The sequence below is a fragment of the Diceros bicornis genome, chromosome 19, assembly GCF_020826845.1.
Source record: "Diceros bicornis minor isolate mBicDic1 chromosome 19, mDicBic1.mat.cur, whole genome shotgun sequence".
Lineage (NCBI taxonomy): Eukaryota > Metazoa > Chordata > Mammalia > Perissodactyla > Rhinocerotidae > Diceros > Diceros bicornis.
In genome coordinates this window covers 19828787-19850241 of record NC_080758.1, presented here as the reverse complement: position 1 = coordinate 19850241, position 21455 = coordinate 19828787, and the positions used below count along the sequence as shown (strand labels likewise).

The 21455-nt window shown below is 54.2% G+C and overlaps 1 protein-coding gene across 1 annotated transcript; it reads right to left on the bottom strand.

Annotated features, from left to right (window-relative positions):
• Positions 1 to 15924: 15924 nt before the first annotated feature.
• Positions 15925 to 19219, bottom strand: MAFB (MAF bZIP transcription factor B). The gene has a single exon (XM_058562695.1). It carries the CDS (start codon positions 18881 to 18883, stop codon positions 17912 to 17914), a length of 972 nt encoding a protein of 323 aa, XP_058418678.1. The 5' UTR covers positions 18884 to 19219; the 3' UTR covers positions 15925 to 17911.
• Between the last annotated feature and the right edge of the window lie 2236 nt (positions 19220 to 21455).

The following is a 21455-nucleotide window of genomic DNA, read 5'->3' as shown; positions in this document are numbered from 1 at the left end:
GAGTACGTCATCAGAAGTGGGCTGGCCGCCTGGAGGGAGCAGAGTCCACTGGCCTTATCAGGCTGACTTCACTCTGCCCCACACAAAGCTGGCCTCTGTCCTCTGACCACCTGCACTGGACTGGTGCCAGGACATGCGCCACATGATCCCACGGCCCCAAGGCTCAGAGGGTCCTCACTGCCCGCCTGGGAGGGAAGCAAGATATTCCCATTTTGCAGAGGGAAAACTAAGGCTCAGAGAGGCTATGTAACTTTATTCACACATCAGTTTCCATTCATTCATTCATTCATTCATTTGATGCTTAAATGAGGTGCTAATGAGGACCAGCCACTGTGTTCGGCTTGGAACAGCAGGAAGCAGCAGTAAACCAGACCTACCATGTCCATGCTGTCACAGAATCAGGACCAGCTTCACTGGCATGTGACCTGTGCAGCCACACAGGACCCCGCAATGGGTCACGAAACCAAATGAACAGTTTCTAGTCGACGAATGTATGGGGAAGGGAATCCGATCAAACCCTGGATAGGTGGGGGTTAACCATAAGGGGTGGGGGCATCTCATCCAGTCTAGGGCCTTAGTGTGGGCTTCCTAAGGGAGCAACTTTTTGGCTGAGGCCTGAAGAATGAGTAGAAATTGACCTGGTAAAGAAACACGGAGATAGTGATACTGACCCCGCAGGACTGACCATTACAAGGTTTCATTCAATTCATTCATTCAGCCAATATAGTTCAAGCACCCACTACGCAGCAGGTGCTGAGCAGGTGCTGTGGACCAACATAACAGTGGAGGACAAAATACACCATGTCATATGACGCACGTGCCCCAGCTGGGAGGTGGATGTTCAAACAATTTATTACACAGATAATTATTTATCTACTCCTGGGATTCATGTGGGGAAGATGTACAAGGTGCTAAGGAGCATGTGAAAGGGGGACAGAGTTCTCAGCTCCACCCAGGGCCGGGCACAGGAGAGGCCCTGGGAGAATGCGGGCTGGTGGAGCCTGGCTCTGCATTCTGTTCAGCCTCGGGCACAGGTCCATTGTGGAGCCGTGGACCCTGTTGACTCCAGGAGGCACCATGCCAGCAGCTGCTTGGCTGTGCCCTGGTCCCAGGGGCAGTGGCTGGACCTTGGGAGGAGCTAGCCCACGGCAGGGAGAGGGCAGGAGAGCAATAAAAAGCTTAATGAAGGAGAGACAGCCTTCAGAGGGAGGGAGGGAGGCTAGCCTTACTGACCAGCAAGCCTGTGCCTGGCACTTCCATCACACATGTCAGGCCACCTTCAGAGCCCTCTAAGGCAGAGGCCCCATGTCACAGTAGAGGAAACTAAGTCTCAGGCTAAGCAACCACCCAAGGTCACACATGAAGTTGGGACCACAGTCCAATCTCCTGACTCCCAGAACAGACTTGGCTGCCCCCACTCGCCTCCCTCCAACCAAAAACTTGACAGTCCACCAGAGAAATTTCTCTCCAGCCCCAGAACCAGCAATGCTTATGTTTCTCCTGAGCAGTGGGTTTGCACTTCCTTGAGAAGCACTGTGGGTCTTAAAGTTGATCATTTTTTCCCTTTTCCCCTTGGCCACCAGGAAGCCCAAAGTCAACTCTGTGACCCATTTCAACACGGACTTTATGTCATATGTGAACCATAATACCACTTCTGGTTCAATCTCACTCTTTTACCCTGCTTTTATTTTCTGCCTCCTACTTTTTACTAATTTGTAGTGTGGTTTGGCTTGCTCTATTATACCCAGCTTCATTAAGCCATCTTAAACCTCTTCAGCATTCTCTGTGTCTGCTTCATCCTTCCCCCTCTGCAGAGAGCCTTTCTCTTGCTCCTCATGTGCAAGGACCAGGTGAGGCTGCCCCAGCTCTCCATCCTCACCCTTTCCTCCTTCAAGCTCCCACCACACTCTGACCACCACCCCAGAATCCAGACTCCAATGCCCTGCGAAACAGATGCTTATTGGCCCAGCTTGAGTCAGGTATCTGCTCCTGGTTCAAGCAGCTGTGGCCATGGGCTGGGTCACACGGCAGTCTGGGTCACATCAGGGTCATGTCAGGCAGCAGGATTCCATCACCGCAGGGTAATACTCAAAATCCTCATCTTAGCATTCAAGCCCTGAGGACCTGTGTGCAGCCTCCACTTTCCAATCCAGCCATCTGCCTGCATCTCAGTCTCCAGCCAAACAGGACATCTTGCCGCTCCACTTGCTATTCTGGAAACTCCCTTCACCGCCACCTCTGAGATCTCATCCAGACCAACTCCTCCCCCAGGACCCTTTCCTCCAGCTCTCTCTGTCTTAGCTGACGAACAACCCAACTGCCTCCTCCTCCCCTTCCTAGGCTTGCTCCCTCCGCCCGCCAGTTCTCATCCCCCTCCTGCTCCCGTTCCGTGCCATTTGTCTCTCTTGTACTGTGTCCACCCTCCTGACCCTGCACCATGAGGTTCCGTAAGGCTCTGACATCCCTCACAAGATATCAGACTCTCAGAAGTCAAAGTCTGTGAAGCGAGGAGCCAAAACCACGCGCCTTAGGGACAGACAGTCCTCAGTTCAAATCCTAGCTCAGTCACTTAGCAGGAGGACTTGGGCACAACCCTCAGTCTCTTCATGAGCTGCCACCTGGGAGCAGGGACTCACAGTCACCCGGAGTCACTGTGGGATTGCATGGGAATCAGCGAGGGCAGGACGCAGAAGGGCTGAGCGCGGAGCACTTCCAGAGCGTTTGTTGAGTGAATGAGCCGATTTGTAACTGAAGATGAGCATGTTTTCATTAATTCACACACACACACTCCACTCCCGGCTGCTGGGCGGCGGCCCACATACCTGCTCGTGACCCTCTCAATTCCTGGGGACACCAGGAAGAGCGTGGTGAGCGGCCCCTGACTTCTGCTCTGTGTCCAGTAGGTAGACTCAGTGAGCTCACACAGCGCATGCGCGGACTCTGCAGCGGGGACAGACATTTCAGACCCTGAGCTCAGGCCGCGCCACCGCCCGCCTCTTCCCGGGGGAACCCCTACTGTCCCTGCTTCCAGAAGGCCCTTTTGAGGAGCAGGTTTGAGCCCCTGTGCCCTCTTCAAGTTTCTGACCATCTGCTGTCTGCTGGGACTCCCCCACGTCGGGGAGAGTGCTGGAGGGAAAGGCAGAGAGGGTCCGCGTTTGCCGATCAGCACCTGCTCCGTGCTGTGGCTGCACTTCCCGCTTTACGTGCATTTTCTCATTCACTCCTCATTTCTCGTTTACCGCCTTGCAGATTAATATGATTGTACCCATGTTGCAAACGAGGGAAGTGAGGCTCAGAAAGATTACCTGGCCTCCCCGGGCCACCCAGGTGCTGGAACCAGAGTTTCAGGGCCAGAACTGCCAGTCTGCAGAAGCTGGGGTCTTGCCCATGTGATAAGGTGAGGACCCCACCCTAACCCCAGTGAGAAGTCCCTGCCTGGGTCAGAGGAAGAAGGCTGGCCTCTGCTCTCCTGAGGGCTGGATAGGAGACCCTTTACAAAGAGGCAAGAGAACAACAGTCGGCTCTTCAGGGCCCAGGAGGCTGGGCCAGCCATGCTCTTGCGTCCCTCCTGGCTGCGGAGGAGCCAGGTATCATCACCAGGAGGCAGACCATGGGGTGGAGGGCCAGCTCCTCGCCTACCACCCAGGTGTCTTGGGAGGGACAGGCCATAGCTGACACCACCTTGTGAACAGAGGGGCCAAAGCCAGAGGCAGCTGGGCAGGACTCGAACTCAGGGCCATGTGCTATTTTGGACAACCCTTGGGGACTTCATCAGGCCCTTCTGGAAGGTCTGAGCATGGACCAAGTGCCTTAGAGTTCTCCTCACCAGCAGATTTTTCTCTAGAGGAATAAGTGGGCACCAATAATGGCTGACAATGTAATGATCATGGTAGTGAAGACGAAGATGGAGGTAATGGTAATCATGGTGATCATGATGGTAATAATAATAACAACTAACACACAGAGCGCTACGTGTCTACCAGGCACTGTTCTAAACACTTATGACACAACAGCCCTGAGGCGGGTACAACTATTATCATCCCCATTTTACAGATAAAGAAACTAAGACAGGGAGTGGTTAAGTAACTTGTCCAAAACCACACAGCTCGAACATGTTGGAACTGGCACTCTGGTTTCAGAGTCTGCACTCCTGCCTACAATAATACCTGCCTGAGATCTATAACACAACGAAAATACCCATCACTATTTATTGAGACACTACCATGCATCGGGGCCTGTACTAAGCCCTTCACATGTATTATCTAACTTAATTCTCACAAAAGCTTTAATTCCTCCATGTTGTTATAGTTCCATTCAGCTGATATAAAATCTGAAACCTTGAGGTGAAAGTAATGTCTTCACTATCACAGAGCCAGTAAGCAGAGGCGACCATCAAACCCAGGCGGCCCGACTCTGCGTCCCCTGTCTTAACACTGAGGACACTGTTTTTCAGTGGCTGTAAACACGTGTGCACACGCATTCTTCCATGTGCACACACACGCATGTGTACCAGGACACATTCATCCCACACAGTCTCACAGAAACACGTCCACCAAAAGCCTGCTGTGTTGTCACCAAGTTAGGGACCCAAGCCCCCCAACCAAGGACTCAAGATGTTCTCTCCAAAAAGTGGTTCCCAAAGTGGGAGGCAAGTTTGCATTGCAACCATGCCAGAAAATGCTGGCAAGCCCTGTCAGACAAGGCTCCTCGGGCTCTGAGCATCTGGAAAAAGCCGGTAGGGGTGAGAATATTCACACGCAGGGCTGAAACTCCAGCTTCTTTCTCCACAGTGTGTTCACAGCTGTAAATCCCACTTCCCGGAAGCTCCTGCTGGGGTTTGCACAAAGCTTCCAGGGCCTTCCCTGTCAATCAATTTCAGTGCTAATCGAACCAGAGATCCTGGCCAGAGGATGGAACCTGTTAGGCCTGCTTGACAGTCTCCCAGCTGCGATGTGGGAGTCTGGACTTGCGGCTAAATCTAGTCTTCCAGGTTGCTTCTAGGAGCATTTCCTGAGCTTGCCTCCTTCCTGTAAGACCTGGCCCTAGACACTGCTAGGGACCAGAGATGGCTCAGACCCAGCCCTGTCTCCAAAACTCACATCCTCCTGGGGCGACTCCAACCAGCCCAACCATGCCCGCCATAATCACAGCTGCCACAATTTACTGCTCCCCACCCCCACCACAAGTCATTGCCAGGCTCTATCTCAACAGATCCCTCCCGAAGCCAGAAGTGGTCAAGATGCTCTCCATTTCACCAAGAGGCAACTGAGGCTCAGAGAGGGGAAGTGATTTACCTAAGTCCCCACAGCCAGGAAGAGGAGGGGCTGGGTTTAACCCCAGGTCTACCTGGCTCCACGACCTGAATTCCTTCCAGGCCCCCACTCCAGCTCCAGTGAGGATCTCAGAGGAAGGGAAGTGTCTTTCTTTCAGTGCCTGTGGCCTAGGAGTGAAGGCAGAAGGAGGCGATCTAAAGAGAGGAGGACTATGGGTGACAGAGAACTTCATGGGGAAGCAGCTCAGGCCAAGGTGTGGAGGCCGGAGAAGCCACGGCGGGTTCAGGCTCAGTCTGGCCAGAGCACAGGATGTGGAGTGAAGAACAGAGGGGCTCATGGTGCAGGGCCCAAAAAGCCAGACTAAAGAATTTGGAATGTGCCCTGGATGTGATGGGGAGCCATTGATGGTTTTTGAGCAGAACAGGTTGTCAATATCTCAGAAGTTAAAAAATTAACTTAAAAGCAGTGTCCACGACGGAACACAGATGGCTCAAGAGGAGGGTGCAGGGTGGTCGGGGGTGGGAGGGGTCTTCTCAGAGTCAAGTCTCCACTGAATAAAATCCCAGAATCAGTTGCAAACCAGTTATAAGTTCTATCTCACCTATCATCTAACCCCCAGCCTCAGAAGAGTATAACAGGTTTAAACACAGACTCTGGAGTTAGACTGCTTGGTTTGAATCCCAGCACTACCACTTACTAGCTGTGCATCCTTGGGCAAGTTGCCTAACTTCTCATGATTTTGTTTCTTCATCCAGAAAATGAGGATAATACCATCCCCTTGCCTCAGAGGTTTACTGTGAGGGTTACATGAGTTCATAGTTGTGAAATACTTAACAGTACGAGGCACATGGAAAGTGTTTGTCGAATGAGGATTTTCGAGGCCATTGGCCCTGTTCTACCTGTCAAAGTTGGAAATAGGATGAGTCTGACATGGTATGTTCTTATCAGTCTCATTCTGGGTCCCACTAATCACCGGTTCCTTTGCTACCAAGAAACCATGCCTTTAATAATATCCCCCTGGAAGATTCCCAAGAACCAGCTTCAGGAAGCAGCTTCAGGCTCACAGATCTGTAGTCTGCAGAGTGGATCTCTTACATATCCATTATAATTGCATAAGGTTCAACCTAATGCTTCTACTTTCTGAGAGCAGGACCTTTTGGCTCTTCTTGGTCTTCTGGTGCACTCTCCTCCCTCGTGCAAATAGAGATAAGAAGGCAGGCCACCTGAGAAAACACAACAGAGCCATCCTTTTTAAAGACCTCAAGCAAAGAAAGGTCTTTTAGATATATGATGCCTATAATCCGATTGATATGTAACTTTCCTACTATATAAAAGTATAAGACCTAGCCATAGGTCACTCTGTTTACCTCGAAGGAGACAGAAGGCGGGCAGGCCGATAGGCAGGCAAATGTGGGTTCCCTTCAGAAGTCATCCGAGGGCCAGGGCAGACTCTTCCCAGGGGCCTCTGTACTTTGCTTCTGGCCTTTGACCTTCCCCAAATTGCCTCAGAATCTGGGCTCAGCATCTTGGACTGCCAAAGCCACAGTTTAGGCGGAACTGAAATTTGGAGTATTGCTCTCTTCTGGGGCAAGGACAAACCAACAGCTTGTTGATTTTGCAAACAAGACAGTAACATTATCAGAGGTAAGTTTTTGAAAAAGGACTCTCACAGGTTCAGAGGAGTAGAGTGGGGCCTGGAAGTAGAGGTTATGACTCTAGGAATTGACCAAGAAAGAAGTGGGGATACCCCAAACTAAGGTGTGCTGGTGGAAAAGGTCAGGAGGGTGCATCTGAGAGGGGATATGAAAGCAGATTTGTCCCAAGAAATCAGCTTATTTCTCAAGAACTAGAACCACAAGGACTTCGAGGAGCCCGTTTGGCCCAGTGGTATTAGCAGGTACCTGGAGACACATTCTCTCCCAGCTCTGCTTGGAGACAAGATTCCCCTGACTCTATTTACCTAGCTGTGAAATGGACCTAGTGACATTAATGCCTGGTCCCTTCCCGTGTGAGGTAAAGAGCCAAAGTCATATGAGAAATGCAAGGGGCTAGGAGTGTGGGCAGGGGGGCTGCTCACAGATACGTCCCGATTATCCAGAAGAAATGTCCTCTAGGAACCACGTCAGCCTCCCTTCATCTGTTCCGCTTTAAGAGAATCTCTTCCTGTGTCAATGAAACAGAAAGCAGGAGCTTGGGAAGGTTGATTTTCACTTGAGGACACTAAAAACAATCTTTTCTGGATGTTTGCAAAATGTGTTTACCAAGCAGTCTCCTCTTCAAACCCTAGCAATTGCTTAAAACAAGGGAGCTGTTGATTTGTGAAGTGTTTTCTTTAAAAAAAAAAAAAAATCATCAAAAATGTTGGATTTGGAGACATTATTTCTTTTTAAAAATAACTTGTCAAGGGGACAAAGTATTTAGGAGGCTTTCGTCTCAGCTCAGAAAGTAACAGGGAGGAGGAACGTTTTTTCTTTTCTGCATGAGAGGAGAGCAAGGGAAAGGATAGACTGGGGGAGGCAGGGCGGTCAGGAACAGAAGGGAGCTAGTTAGTTTCGTGCCCTCAGAATCCCAGCAAGACCCTTCTCTGACTCCCCCTCCTGCCTTTTCCTCTTCAAAGACCCACCAACGATCTAGAGGAAAATAGTGAGACTGAGCTCCGCTCTGTCCCCTCCCTGTGTGCCCCCTCCCCTGCTGTGCCACCCCAGCGCTCCCCCACCTGGCTCTCATATCAGCTGTCGCCTTTCTCCTCACAGACACCAAAATGTGTGCCAAAGTGCACTACTGAGGTACACAAGATTCTGGAGGATAATACACAAAAGTGTTAGCAGTGGGTATTTTAAGGAGTATCAAAAAACTAGATAGATAGATGATAGATAGATAAATAGATAGATAACCGATAGATGGATAGATAGATAACTGATAGATGGATAGATGGATGGATAGATAGACAGATAGATAGGACGAGCCAGGACCTCAAACCCATGCTTTCACAGACATCATCCCTTTCCTCTTTAAATACATTTTACTCAACACCTATTCATTCAACTAGTCTTGGGTTATCAAGTTCCAACCAAGTGCCAGGCCCCATTCATGGTGCTTAGGAGGATCAGTGAACAAAATAATCATCAGACATTGACCTCACAGAGCTTATGTGCCGGCAGGAAGAGACGGGAAAATAAGCGCTAACTGAAGAAATGATGCAGGGTTCTAAGGTAATTAGAGCAGTGGGGGAGAAAGAAGGAGAAGAGAAGCAGTGGAGCAGAGTCAGGCAGGGCAGGAGTGCTCAGGGGGGGCGGGGGCAGGGGCCGGATCGAATGGGGTGGTCAGGGTAAGCCTCACGGAGATCTGAGCCGGGACTTGAAGGAGGTGAGGGAGTTTACACAGGTTTCTCTGGGGGAAGAGTGGTTCAGGCAGAGGGAACAGCTCAAGCAAAGGCCCTAAGCAAGGAAAGTAACCACCGTGTTCCAGAAACAATAGGGCAGCCACAATAGAAACAGTGTGGCAGGAACACAGTGAGCAAGGTCAGAAAGTAGAGGGAGAGAAAGTCAAAGAGGAGACAGAGGTCCTGATCACTTCTTTTAAAATTAATGAAGAATAAATGCAATTTAGACTTAGAATGTCTTCCCCTACCCACTTAACTTGGCTAACTCCTATTTAGGCTTCAGATCTTAGTTCAAATATCGCTTCCTCCAGGAAGCCCTCCCTGACCTCTCTTTCCCCAGTTGATGTCAGCTTCACTGTGGTGCATATGCTCTCAGAGGCCCAGGTGTCTTTCCATAGCAGTTATCTCTTTCTGAAATTGTATACTGATTAATATAATATCTAACTGCTGGCTCTGTCTCCTACAATATTGTAAATTCCATGCAGATTAGTTTGCTGGGATTGTTTCTGTTTTCTGATTGTTGTATTGTCAACGCTGATCACGGCGCCTGGCACAGGGAAGACACACAAAAACTATTTTTTCAATGATTGAATGAATGGTCTTAGGTGGCAGGACTGCAGGCAGAGGCTTCGCTGAACACACGGTTAAAGCAGCTGTGGAGAACTGCAATTCAGTGGGCTCCTAGGACCCAAAACTTTGGTGGGTGAGAAGAGCTCCAGAAGCCAGAGTCCCTGCTATCTCACACGTGGATCAGCCAGGATCCCCACCTCCTCACCATGGCCCCCACGTGCTTCCCCCCAGGGTAACTTCTGTCTTCACTGGAGAAGCCAAGTCCCAGACAGTCACAAAAAGCCTTTGCTGCCCCCCAACCCTGCACTTCCAGCAGAAGCAGCATTCAAATGCTTCCTCTTGCTGCTGGCAGAAAAATCCTAGGAGTGAGGACCGACCTTGGCACATCAGCTGGGATGCACGGCTCAGCGTGGAGAGGGCCGTGTGCTCCAGCACGTATGTGGCCGCCCTCGTGGAGCGAGTGCTGGATGGCACAGCCCTGGACCTGACAGGTAACATGCAGCAGCTGTGTGATTTACAGGGGCTTGTGGGGAGAGGTTTCCTCTCCCACTTTGAGAGCTTGAGTGCTTCTTATAAATATTTACAGGAGTCTGGGCCTCCGTTAACCCCACCACTGCCACATTACACTTGTTCCGTGGTGCTTCTGTGTGAGTGAGTGCAAAGGCCAGTGTTCAGTTCTACAATCCACGTATGTTTCTGCATGTGAGCATGTAAGGATGTGCATGGCCCCATATGCATTTAGTGAGAGCTTATGTACGGATGTCATCAATTGTGTTTCCATGTGGGTATAAATCCATACGGCTGTGTGCATAATCTTGCACATTTTATGCACACTATATAAATGTATGTTTATAAGTGCAAATAATCACATGCGGATTCTGCATTTAAATGTGTGTGCACATACGTGCCTGCCTCCGTGTGTGTGAGCATGAGTTACACATGTGTTTATGGATGTGCTGCCCTAAGTATGTAAGCACATCTAGGTGAAGGTCCAAAGCTTAAATGTCATACCAGAAACAGCTCGGTTAAGCTATGGATGATTCCGTCAAAATTGCCTCACCTAGAGGCTGCTGCTTCTATAAACACTTGCGATGGTAGTTACGATACATTTATTGGAAAGTTCAATTGAGAACAGATGAAAGGTGAGAGGATTGTTGATTAATAACAGCACCAATGTCCCAAGCCAACGATGCCCATGTGGGCCTCCTCCCACCACACACATACTCACACACACACACACACACACACACACACCCCCTCGGAACCACCATCCCTGCTGGCTTCTCCGTGAGAGATAGAAATGGGCGACAGATCTGCAGTTTCCTTCTGACCCCCTTCTTCCTCCTGCTGCATCTCCAAGGCCCCGAAGCCCCTCTTTGTGACTAGGCAGGGAGCCTGGTGGCCAGAGAGCATGAAGTAACCCCCAAGAGAGTGACCACCCTCTGCAAAGGGAATTAGAAAGGGAACTGTGCTGAAAAAGGGCTATTTCTCCCCCCCTGGATACTCTCCCCTCAAGATCTCCCCCAGCAAGTGTTTCAAATATGGGATGCAAATTTGGGCATCAGATAGGTGTGGATTCCAATTCTAGATCCTCCACTGGGTGACACTGGGCAAGAGATGTCCACTCTGGGCCTTGTTTATCCCCCTCTGACCTGCATGGAGAATAGGAGCCCACACTTGAGAGAGTTAAGTGAAATGTCATAATGGGACTAACCTCTTGATTTGGCCACACCTCCTGTGCTCTGTGACCTGCTTGCCCCTAGTCCGAGGAAAGGGACATGTGTATCAGGCTCAGGCCCCCAGGACACAAAGGAGGGCAGATGCGAGCCCAGTATTGGCAAGTGCAGCCCTTCGCTGCCCACTCAGGCAGGACAGACAGAGCTGAGTCCCCAGACCAGTCCAGACCCACAGCCTCTCCTCAGTAGGGCCCAGGTGCATGTAACCGTGGCAGAGTCAAGACAGCAAAAGTGACAGATTAGAAGAAACCAGAGGAATTGTGAGTGACCTCAGGGCAGCCTCAGTCCTGATTCCCAATGGAGTCACAGGCCAGGCTTAATGCCCACCTCACTCTCCCCAGAGAGTGGGCACCTCCAGCTTCCCACCCCCCAGCATTTACTAGAAGAAGTACCAGCCCTGGCAAAATGCACAGAGCTCTAAAAAGGGAAACACAACAGTACAAATATTGGACTTGTGGACTTCCGCTCACTTCTCACACTGAAACTGGCTTCTTCCAGAAAGTATCAGGCCTCCTCCCACTCCCTCTGTGGCTGCCCCTGCAGCCTGAGGACACCACCCCTTTTTGATACAAATAAAAAGGAATGTGTAATGAGTGGCTGCTATTTTACGTGAAAGTAACTTTACATGCAAAGAATGCAAAGAGGCAGCTAAAACTGAGTTTTGCTTCTGAACAAATCCTTATTAATAATTTAGGCGGGTTTCCAAATTGGAGTGGCGACTTATCTCATATATTTAATTTCTTCCATGTGAGAACAGTTAGCTCTGATTTTATTATCTAAATGCATAGTTTAAGATAATAAGTGTAGGACAATGGAGAAGGGTATTAAGATATTAAAAAGACATGAAAGGCATGGAAAATGCACATAGAACATGGCGAAGGTGGGCGGGGCACGGAGAATGTGTGCTCCTCAGCTGAAAGGGGTGCTCTTCAAGGTCTGGACACCTGTTACCAGGGGCAGGAACTGTAGAAAGGATAAAATTCCAGCAGCTGCAGAAGCCACAGCAGCCGCTTTCTCCAGCAGAAGGCTAGTCCTCTGAGCCAGGTAAGCGCCAGCCTGGGAAGGTTCGTGGTGGCTGCTTCCAAGAACCAGGGACACCCTGGACATGGGACTCTCCCTTCACTGCAAGCTGGCCTGTCTCCTGAGAGTACTGTGGTGGGCACAAACTCGGGAGCTGCTCTTCTAACCAGATTGACTTCTTTCAGAAGGGCTGCTGCTGGAAAAGACACTGTCTACAGACTGTGCCATTTGGGGACTTTTATTTTGGTGGGGGGAGGAGTGGCAGAGCAAATCTCTAATCCTCCCTTCCTTACATAACAAATCCAAACACTGCTATCTCTGGGATGAGAGGCCAGGCCACCAGACAGTAGTCTGTAAGGGGAAGGGTTACGCAAGAAGCCAGTTCAGGGTTTTCCTTCAGAAAAGAGAAGGGCTCAGAAGAGGGTTTTGCATCTGAAAGCATGCAAGAGAACAACTAGAAGCTCTAAACTAGCTGTTTCCTGGGGCCTATGGAGAAAGAACATGAGGAGTAGGGATGGGTGGGAGAGGGAGTATGGGGTTTGCCTGGCATAACAGAAGCTGTAGCTCTAGGTCACAGAATAAAAATAAATAACCATCCTGGTGTATCTGGTGTGGTTTCTGGCAGCTCCTACTGTGAGCCTGAGTCCAGGAGGCCCCTGGACAGACACAGCTGGAGTGGGTGGGGGGAGTTGGGCATCTCTGACTAGGCAAGGGGGTTGTCCTGCCACAGAAACGCCCAGAGACCCTGGACTGAAGGAAGCCTGGCTGTAAGGGAAAGAGGGATCTGGGTCTAGGACCCAGCCCCAGCTTCCCCAGAGATCCCTTCACGGAGAGCCGAGATTTGCCCCTCTCCAGCCAGCAGGGACCTTGCTCCCTGTCAGTCCCCAGCCAGCCTTGCCGCTGGCGGAAGCATGAAAAGGAAAGACTGGAGACCTGGAGCCGTCGAGGCGAGAGTCCTGAGCAGCAGACCGGGCACCAGCACGGCGTGGTGGCTCGGGGGACGCCAGACCTTCATCCCCATCCCCTCTGTCCTCCCCACACTTACCAGACACCTCAGAGCCCGCTCCCATAGCCCTTCCTCGCCGGGCAGCGCTGAGATAAAAGGTAGACAAGGAAAAAAAAAAAAAATGGAGGGAGAAAGTTTTCTAAAACTAAGAGTTTACGAAGGAAGGGCTGAAGGAAAGGAAATGGCAAAGAAAGCAAGGAGGCGAGGAGACGAGAGGGGCTGACGCCTCCACCCCTCCCGCGCGGGCGAGGACCCCAGGCTCCCTGGAAGCTGCGCCGAGCGCCTTCCCTGACCCGCCTCGCTGAGGGTGGCGGCGGCTGATCCAGCCCGCACAGCCTCCCGAGAGACCGAGGGGAGGGGGTCGCAAGAGGGGGCTTTCGTTCCGGACCGGGCCCGGGTTGCCCCAGCTAGGGGCTCAGCCTGGATCAGAGCCACCGTCCCGAGCCTGTGTGTGCCCCCTGCGTGCGTCCCGGTGTCTGTGTGTGTCTGTCTGGGCGTGCGTCCCCAAGTGCGGGCGCCAGCCTGTCTACGTGGGAACAGTGCTGGCGTGGAAGGCTCTCGGCGCTGGAAGGATTTTTCTCCGGGGTCGTGGAGGATGGCGAGGAGCTCGCGAGCCGCCGGGAGCGGTGGGAACCAAAAAGGAACGTGCGGGCTGCAGGGCGCCGCCGGGGTGGAACAAGCCGGAGGTCCTGGGGACCCAGCGCTCTTTTCCTGAGCTCATGGGCGCCAGGTCTGAGGCGACACGACGGGTCGGGGCGGCAGCAGGCCGAGAGAGGCCGGGGCTTGCCTGCTGTACGAGCTCGCCCTGGAGGCTCCAAGGTCCCGGCCTCCTCCGGTGCGCTGCCGGTTCTGCCTGGGTCTCGCCTCCGTGCGCCACGGGCCGTTGGTGCTCAAATACTGGGTCGGTGCACGGACCGACAGTGCCTGCGAGGGCATCAGTGCGGGTGCATGGTGTGGGTGTCTGTGTGACTGTGTGTCAGTGTGTCACTAGGACCGTGTCGGGGAATTGTCAGCTTCTCGGAGACGCAATTGGTCACTCTGAACTGGCCTGTGTCACCATATCGTCCTGGATGCAGCGTGATGGTGTCGGTCACTGGGCTGGTGTCTGCGTCTCTGTGCTTTGAGGAAGGAACGCCAATACTTTGGAGTTTTCGACCCACTCCAGCCCAGAGACTTTTCTCCCACAGAGTCCAGGTGACTCTAGAGGTAGAGGATGCCAGTCGGCTTGGGATGACTCCAGAGGGAGGCAAGCCTCCACCGCATGGAGCCGTGGTGATTGCCCCTCAGTCTCCAGAGCGACGCAGCCGGATTTCTTTCAGCCTTCCACCGAGACCTCTTTCGCCCCAAAGGGGATACGCTTTGTACATCAGAGCATGCTCTTATCAAGTTCTGTGCATGTGCGCTTGCACTCACAATTACCCGACTAATCAAACCCCCTTGCTCCTTCATCCGTGTACACCCAGCAGAATTACCCCACAGCCAGAGTCAGCAACCATCCTCCTCCCAGATCACACCCAGAGCCTTTCCTGCCAGATACTTCCTTGAATTGGTGAAATAAACTGGGCCGTGGAATTTAATTCAAGCTAGAATCTCTGACTTTTCTCCTGCTACACACCACCAAAGTGCTATTAAATGTAAATTACTCCTGGTATTATTTGCATCCTGACTTTTTGGATTTATCCCGGTCTTTTTGAGACCCCTACCCCTATCCCCAGGCCTCCAGGGACCCAGGCCAAAATCTTTTCCCTGCTAGTTTCACCCTCCCCTTCCTCTCTCAGGTTCTTCTCAGCTTTTGTACCTGGTCGGGGCTCTGCTGTCAGGTCTCCTGCATCTCCTCATTCGGGTCCTGAAATTCCGTGTTAGGAACTCCAGCCAGAGAACCCAGGGCTGGAAGGCTGAGTCTCCCAGACTGCTGATATTGACTCTAGGGAGATCAGAAACCCCTTGGAACCAGCCATTGCCAAAGAAGCAGGGAATTCTGGAGTTGAGGACGGAGGTGTCTTACTGTGACTCTCAGTGGTGTCTGAGGCCGACCCTGAGTTATAGATGGGATTCCAAGGAGGCCCAGAGGGGTTTGGGGTGACCTATGTGGGTGACCTTACCTCTCCTAAGAGTCTGGAAAAGGAAAGGTTCTGGGACCACCTCCCAAGTCAGAATGCCTTGGCTCCAGTGGGAGCTGCCATGCCAGAACAATGCCCCAAACCCCCTCCAACTCAAGATTTGAGGAGTGACTGAAATCCTGAACCGGCCATGCCGTGCCCTTCTGTGGGGCTGAGGGCTCCAGGCCTGAGTTGCAGGTGTGCCCTGGGCGCAGCACCCCCAGAAAACAGGTCTGCATGGAGGGGCTTCCTATCTGAAGAGTCTTACACCCCAAGACCTGGTGCTGGATTCCACCTGCTTCCACGAGCCCAGCGAGGAGGCCGGGAGGCCTCCACTCAGAGCAGGCATCTAGCTCCGGGAGGCTCTGGCTGCTCTCACGGAGATGCGCTGGGCAGGAGAAAGTTGAGAGCCTTGCAGCCCAGGCAGGAGGACCAGAGTGACAGGGCAGCTGAGACTGATTGCCATAAAGAGCCTGCATCCCCATTAGGGTGGCAGCTCCCGGCATCCTGGGATCAGATCGGCCAATCTCTACCTCAGAGCCGGCAGGCTAGCAGGCCAGTCCTGATGCCCAAGCCTGAAATCCCCACAAAACTGGTGTGTGCCCCCTCTGGGCTTCACAGACCGGCTCCTGACCGGGGTCTGTACCTAGGGCAAGAAGCAGAAAACACATTTGAGGGTCACATACACGCACACTCACACACGCAAGGGAGAGAGGTGCTCGGACTTGGTCTGTTTCTCCCTCAGCCAGGGGGATGGGAGTGCCCCCAAATCGGTGCAAATCTTGAAGAGACAAGAGAAGAAAGCCAAAGTCAGGCAAACGCGGAGTCTTCTAAATAAACACCATTTCCATGGTTTTAATAAGCAAAATAGGAAACCATTTTAATAACCAAAAAAACAGAAACCAGTCTGAATAAAACTACAATAGACTAGGTTTTAATATTTTCATATCATAAGCAGGGTTTAAAATTGATCCCTTATATTACATGAAATAAAAACAATTTCTGTTGCGGCAAATTTGATTTCAACACAGTTGAATCCGTAAAAACTGAAGCTCGTTTCTGATGCAGGACGAATATCCACAATATTTAAAACTGCAAGCACCATGCGGTTCATACAATCTTGTTATTACTGTTAATTTATCAACTAATACAAACTCAAAAACGCATCTGGCCAGCAGCGCCAGCAATTTCAAATGGGAACGAAAAAATACGCTTTCATTTTGGTATTTTTGTCAGTGCAACTTAAAACCTTTTACTGACCTGCAGGATGAAAAAAAAGTAATAATAAAGAAAAACACCCAGATCTTCCCTATAACTACTATACAACTGAAGGGGGGGCACCACCAATAATTCGCCCGCTATCTCAAAAGCAGGGAAAGAAACACACATAACTTGTTGGTCTAAAGAACGCACTTGAAAGTTGCAAAATTACTTGCTAAGGTTTGGGCTTCCGGTACTTTCTGAGTGTGGTGGTTGGTTCAACCCAAGTTCAGGTCACCACTGGGCAGTGTTGGGGCTGGCATCTCCGCTCACCCTAGGAGCACTGTGGACCCAGCAATTTGTGCAGACCTGGAGCGTTGCGAAGGGACACTCGTGTGGTTCTGGTTGCAATAAAAAGCAAACAAGAAGATCTGTTTTTTTCCTTTCTCGTTAGGGATGTCAGCCATAAGACAAGGTGGGAGCCAGGCAGCTCCCAGCCTCGGGCTTGCGTTACTCCACAGCTGCCCTGCTCTGGTACTTGGAGCTGGGGACCCCAGTCCTCTTTCCCTCAACACCAACAAAATTGAAAACTAAATCAGGAGGGAAAAGAGTACCGAATGGGGGCAGGGTAGGGGGAAAAAACATGCAACTTCCAAGGGTGCCCGAAGACAAAGTTGTTTTCTGATGCAAAATGCCCAGAACTTTTTTTTACTTACACACACAAAAAAAATGCTATAATAATAAACCCAAACAAAGACACTCAGCCTGCTGCCACGTTCTCTAGGCGGTTTGGCGGGGCGGGTATTTACAAGCCGACAGCCGGGACTGATACCCGGCAAGCAGCCACCGAAGTTTCCGAACTGCGATCCTTTCTCACTCAAAGAAACAAGGGGGTTATGATCCATGATCAACAACATGCTAAAGTTAAACAAGAAAATGGTACAAAATAGAAATTATTACCATACATGTCCAGCATGCAGGATTAATATTTTTAATGCAGATTTTCGTATTTTTTCTATATAATCGAGCAGGCAATAAAACTGATGAGATTTGCGCGCAGAACGTCCTGAGGCCCGCGTCTCGAGGCTGAGAGCCAGTGTTCTCCGGACCCTCGACAGACAGATCCGTCTGCCCTTCCTTCCTTCCTTCCTTCGCTCAGCCTCGCCTCGCGCCTGATGGGACGCCAGGGTTCCTCTCGTCTCCTCTCCTCGCTGCTCTCTTCCTGGGCTGGACTGCGCTCCTGGCCGCAAGGCAGAGGCCCCGACTTAACGCGCAAAGTTCAGAAAGCCCGACGGCCTTGGCGACTCCTCGGGACTATGCCTTGCCCGCCCTCCAGCCTGGAGAAAAGTTGCTCCGGGACTTCCCACCCCCTCTTCTCTCTCTGGCTGTGCTCGAGTCTAGGAGGCGGCGCTGGCGCGCACCGCTTTCGCCTTGGCCAAGGTCCCCTGCCTGCCCGCGCGCCCTCCTGTCGCCCGCGTCCCGCGCGCCCTTCCTCCCTCTCCCTCAAGTCAAACAGGTCAAGGCTGGGGCCGTGGCAGGGACAGGGTCCGGGGGAGTCCGGAGCTGGGGACATAGGACGGGGAGTCCGGGCCGGGGCAAGGGCGGGGGCCGGGACCGGCCACGACTCACAGAAAGAACTCGGGAGAGGAGGGGTTGTCGCTAGTGGAGCCCGCCTCCCTGAAGCCGGAGTTGGCGAGTTTCTCGCACTTGACCTTGTAGGCGTCTCTTTCGCGGGCCAGCCGGGACACCTCCTGCTTAAGCTGCTCCACCTGCTGAATGAGCTGTGTCTTCTCATTCTCCAGGTGGTGTTTCTGCTGGACGCGTTTATACCTGCACGACTGGGCGTAGCCCCGGTTCTTCAGGGTCCGCCGCTTCTGCTTCAGGCGGATCACCTCGTCCTTGGTGAAGCCCCGTAGGTGGCGGTTCAGCTCGCGCACGGACATGGACACGAGCTGGTCGTCAGAGAAGCGGTCCTCCACGCTGCCGCTACCGCCGGCCGCTGTCGCCGCGGCCGCTGCGTGCGGCCCAGGCCCCGGGTGGCTGGTGGGCAGCTGCTGCGCGGGGCTGGCCGCACTGGACGGTGGCGGCGACGGTTGGTGATGGTGGTGATGGTGCGGGTGCGCGTGCGGGCCCAGCTCGTCGTGGGCCACGCCGGCGCCTGGGTACGCGTGGTGCGGGTGTGGGTGGTGGTGGTGATGGTGGTGGTGCGCGCCACGGAAGCCGTCGAAGCTCTGCAACGGCTGTGGCACTGGGTGCGAGCCGATGAGCGCCTCCACCGCGTCCTCAGGCGTCAGGTTGAGCGCCTCGGGGTTCATCTGCTGGTAGTTGCTCGCCATCCAGTACAGGTCCTCCAGGTGGGTCTTCTGTTCGGTTGGGCTGAAGCTGGGCGACGAGGGCACCGAGCTACATGGCGTGCTGAGCGGTGTGGACGACACCGAGCCGGCTGGCTGCAGGCGCGTGCAGGGCCGGCCCGGGCGCTCGGCGCGCCCCAGCGGCTCTTTCTTTACGTCGAACTTGAGCAGGTCGAAGTCGTTGACGTACTCCATGGCCAGCGGGCTGGTGGGCAGCTCGGGCCCCATGCTCAGCTCCGCGGCCATCGCTGACGCGAGGCGCAGCCGCCGCTGCCCGGAAAACTTTGCGGCCGGCCGGGGCGCGCCGAGCCGAGAGCGGGGGCGAAGAGTGGCGAGCCCGGGAGGCGGGGAGCCGAGGGCGCAGCGGGCCGGGGCTGCCGGCCAAGCCTTTGTCTGGGGACGCGGCTGCGCGCCGGAGAGTCCCGAGGCTGCCTGCGCCGCCCCAGAGCTCGGGGCTGTGGCTGCGCCGGGGCCGGGTCGAGCCGGGAGGGGTGGAGAAGCAAGCGGGGCGCGCGGCTGGGCGGAGGGGAGGCGCCGGGCGAGCGCCCGCCGCTCGCTCTCTAGTTCTCTTGCTCTTGGGCTCTCGCGATCGCAGCCGCTCGCAGCCCAGCGGTGCAGCTGTGCTGGATCCGGCGCCGCCGCTGTCTTTTATCGCCTTCCGGATGTCACCCGGGCGCGGGGGCCCGAGCGGCCCGGCGCTCTGGCCAATGGCTGCACGGCCCCCTCGGCCCGGCGGCGCTGGGCGGGGCGCGCCTGACAGCTCCTCCGCCCCCCGCGTCAGCTGACTGGCGGCCCGAGCCTCCCGGGAGCCGCCGAGGCTTGGCGGAGGGCTGGAGCGGAGTGGGACGGCCGGCCCGGGCCCAGCCCCCCACACCCTCCAGGTCCCGGCCCCCGCCCGCTCGCCTTCGGAGCGCGCCCCCACTCCAGGCCGCGGCTTCCACCCCTTCGTGCGCTCTCCTCCCTCTTTACCCTTTGCTCCTCCACCTCCAGCCCGTGTCACCCCCAAGGAGGCTCAGAATGAGAGCCGGGACGACACTTCTCGGGCCCTTTGTTCCCAAGCGTCCCCCGCCCAGTAGGGGACGCTCCGTGTGCTGCGCGGCTGCGGGCCGTGTGTGTGTCGTGCATGGCTGTGTTTCTGCGGGTCTGCGCATACTGTGTTGGGGGTTGGGGTTGGGGCTTCAAGAGTTGTGTTCAAATCCAGTTCAGCTTCAGGGGACCGTCCTTGGGCCAAACAGGGGCCGTTCCCCTTCTGGCGGGTGCGGTGGCCCAGCCCTGAGCTAGGAATCCGCTGGTCCCGCCGCTCCCCCGCGCTCACCCCACCCGCAAATGCACAAGATGAAGGGAGCGGGGAAAGAATCGGCCAAAAGGCTCTAAATCCCTTTCCCCAGCCAGACGCACGGAACCCTGAGCTCCCCGAGGCTTGGGGCAGAGGCCAGCCCAGGACGGTGCTGCGGCTAGCTCTCGGCTGCCGGGGAACGGGCCCTGTTTTTGTTTGAACGTTTTGTAACGATTAAGCAGATCCCGGCGTCAGTCCGCCGCGGAGAGGCTCAAACAGGCATAAAGTGCGACCCCAAGTGGCCACTGTGCGCAAAGGCGCGGCGAAGCTCCCGGCCCGTTGCCGGAAGGCAAGGACCGCGCTGCGGACCCAGCTGGGTCTTCCTACCTGGCCCAACCCAAGCCAGCCCAGAACATAGGCTGTGTGCACCGGAGCCCAGGACAGTTTTCCCTAGAGCCACGCACTGGGTCCTGTCCTCGGACGCGGAAACCGCGCCGATCGCCCCCCACGAAAGTCTTCGCCCAGCTCTTGCGGGGCACGGGCGGAGTGCCCGTCGGCTGCTCCGGGCGCGGGAAAGTCTAGGGCCGAGTTAGGCCGGTGGCCGAAAGCGAGAACACCACAGCGAGGGGGCCCAGGTCTGTCCGATGAGAAAACTTCCTGGAGCGCAGACGGGGAGCCCGGAGTGCACCGCACTAGGCATCAAGACAGGGCTCCGGCGCTGCGCACCCTTCCTGCTCTGGTCCAGGATGGCCGAAAATAAAAGGTTCTTCCGAAACCCCGGCCTGGGCGCAGAAACCGGCTAAATCGCAAATTCGCTGTACCCGGAGATCCGACCCGCCTCCCGCGTCGCCTTCCGCTCTTCAGCTGCGGGCGCGCGCAGCGAAAGGCAGGAGAAGCGTGCGCTGGGTGAGTGTATCCGGGCCGCTGCCTTTGCAGAACCAGCGCGACTGACACCAAGCGTAGGGGTCAAGAGGGCCACACCAATGCGGACGCAGCCAGATTTTTTTAACGTTAGAAGGTTAAAATGTTTGCCTCCAATTAATCTGAAAACTCAGTCTATTCTCTTGAGCCCTCGGCGAGGCCAGGGTGGGGTGTGGTCTTGGGCCTCCTATTTTTAATAAAATGAATATAGTTTAACCAAAACTTGGACTGAAAGGTTTGGATCAGCAACTGGAATGCTGGAAGAGTCGGTCTTCACCCCTCTGCGAGAAGTGTGCTCTCCGCAGAAACGATTAGGCTGTCTCTCGGGAGAGTCTGGGCCATGCTGCTGCCCCACCCCTGCCCAAAGCTGGGCTCTTGGGACACGCACCCTCCCTACAAGTGTCCCCGTCGCATGCGCACGCAGAGGGAACACACTCGGACCGCGGCTCAGTGGGGAAACGTTCCTGTCTGTGCAGACTATGGCTCCAGCTCTAGGCAGCCAGGGCCAGACAGTCGCACTGGGCTCTCCCAGAGCCACTGAACTCCAGACGGCAGCGCCCTCCTTCTGGGCGTAAAAAACACGCGGCTCAGAGAGCACCCCTGACGCTGTAGCCTTCTTCA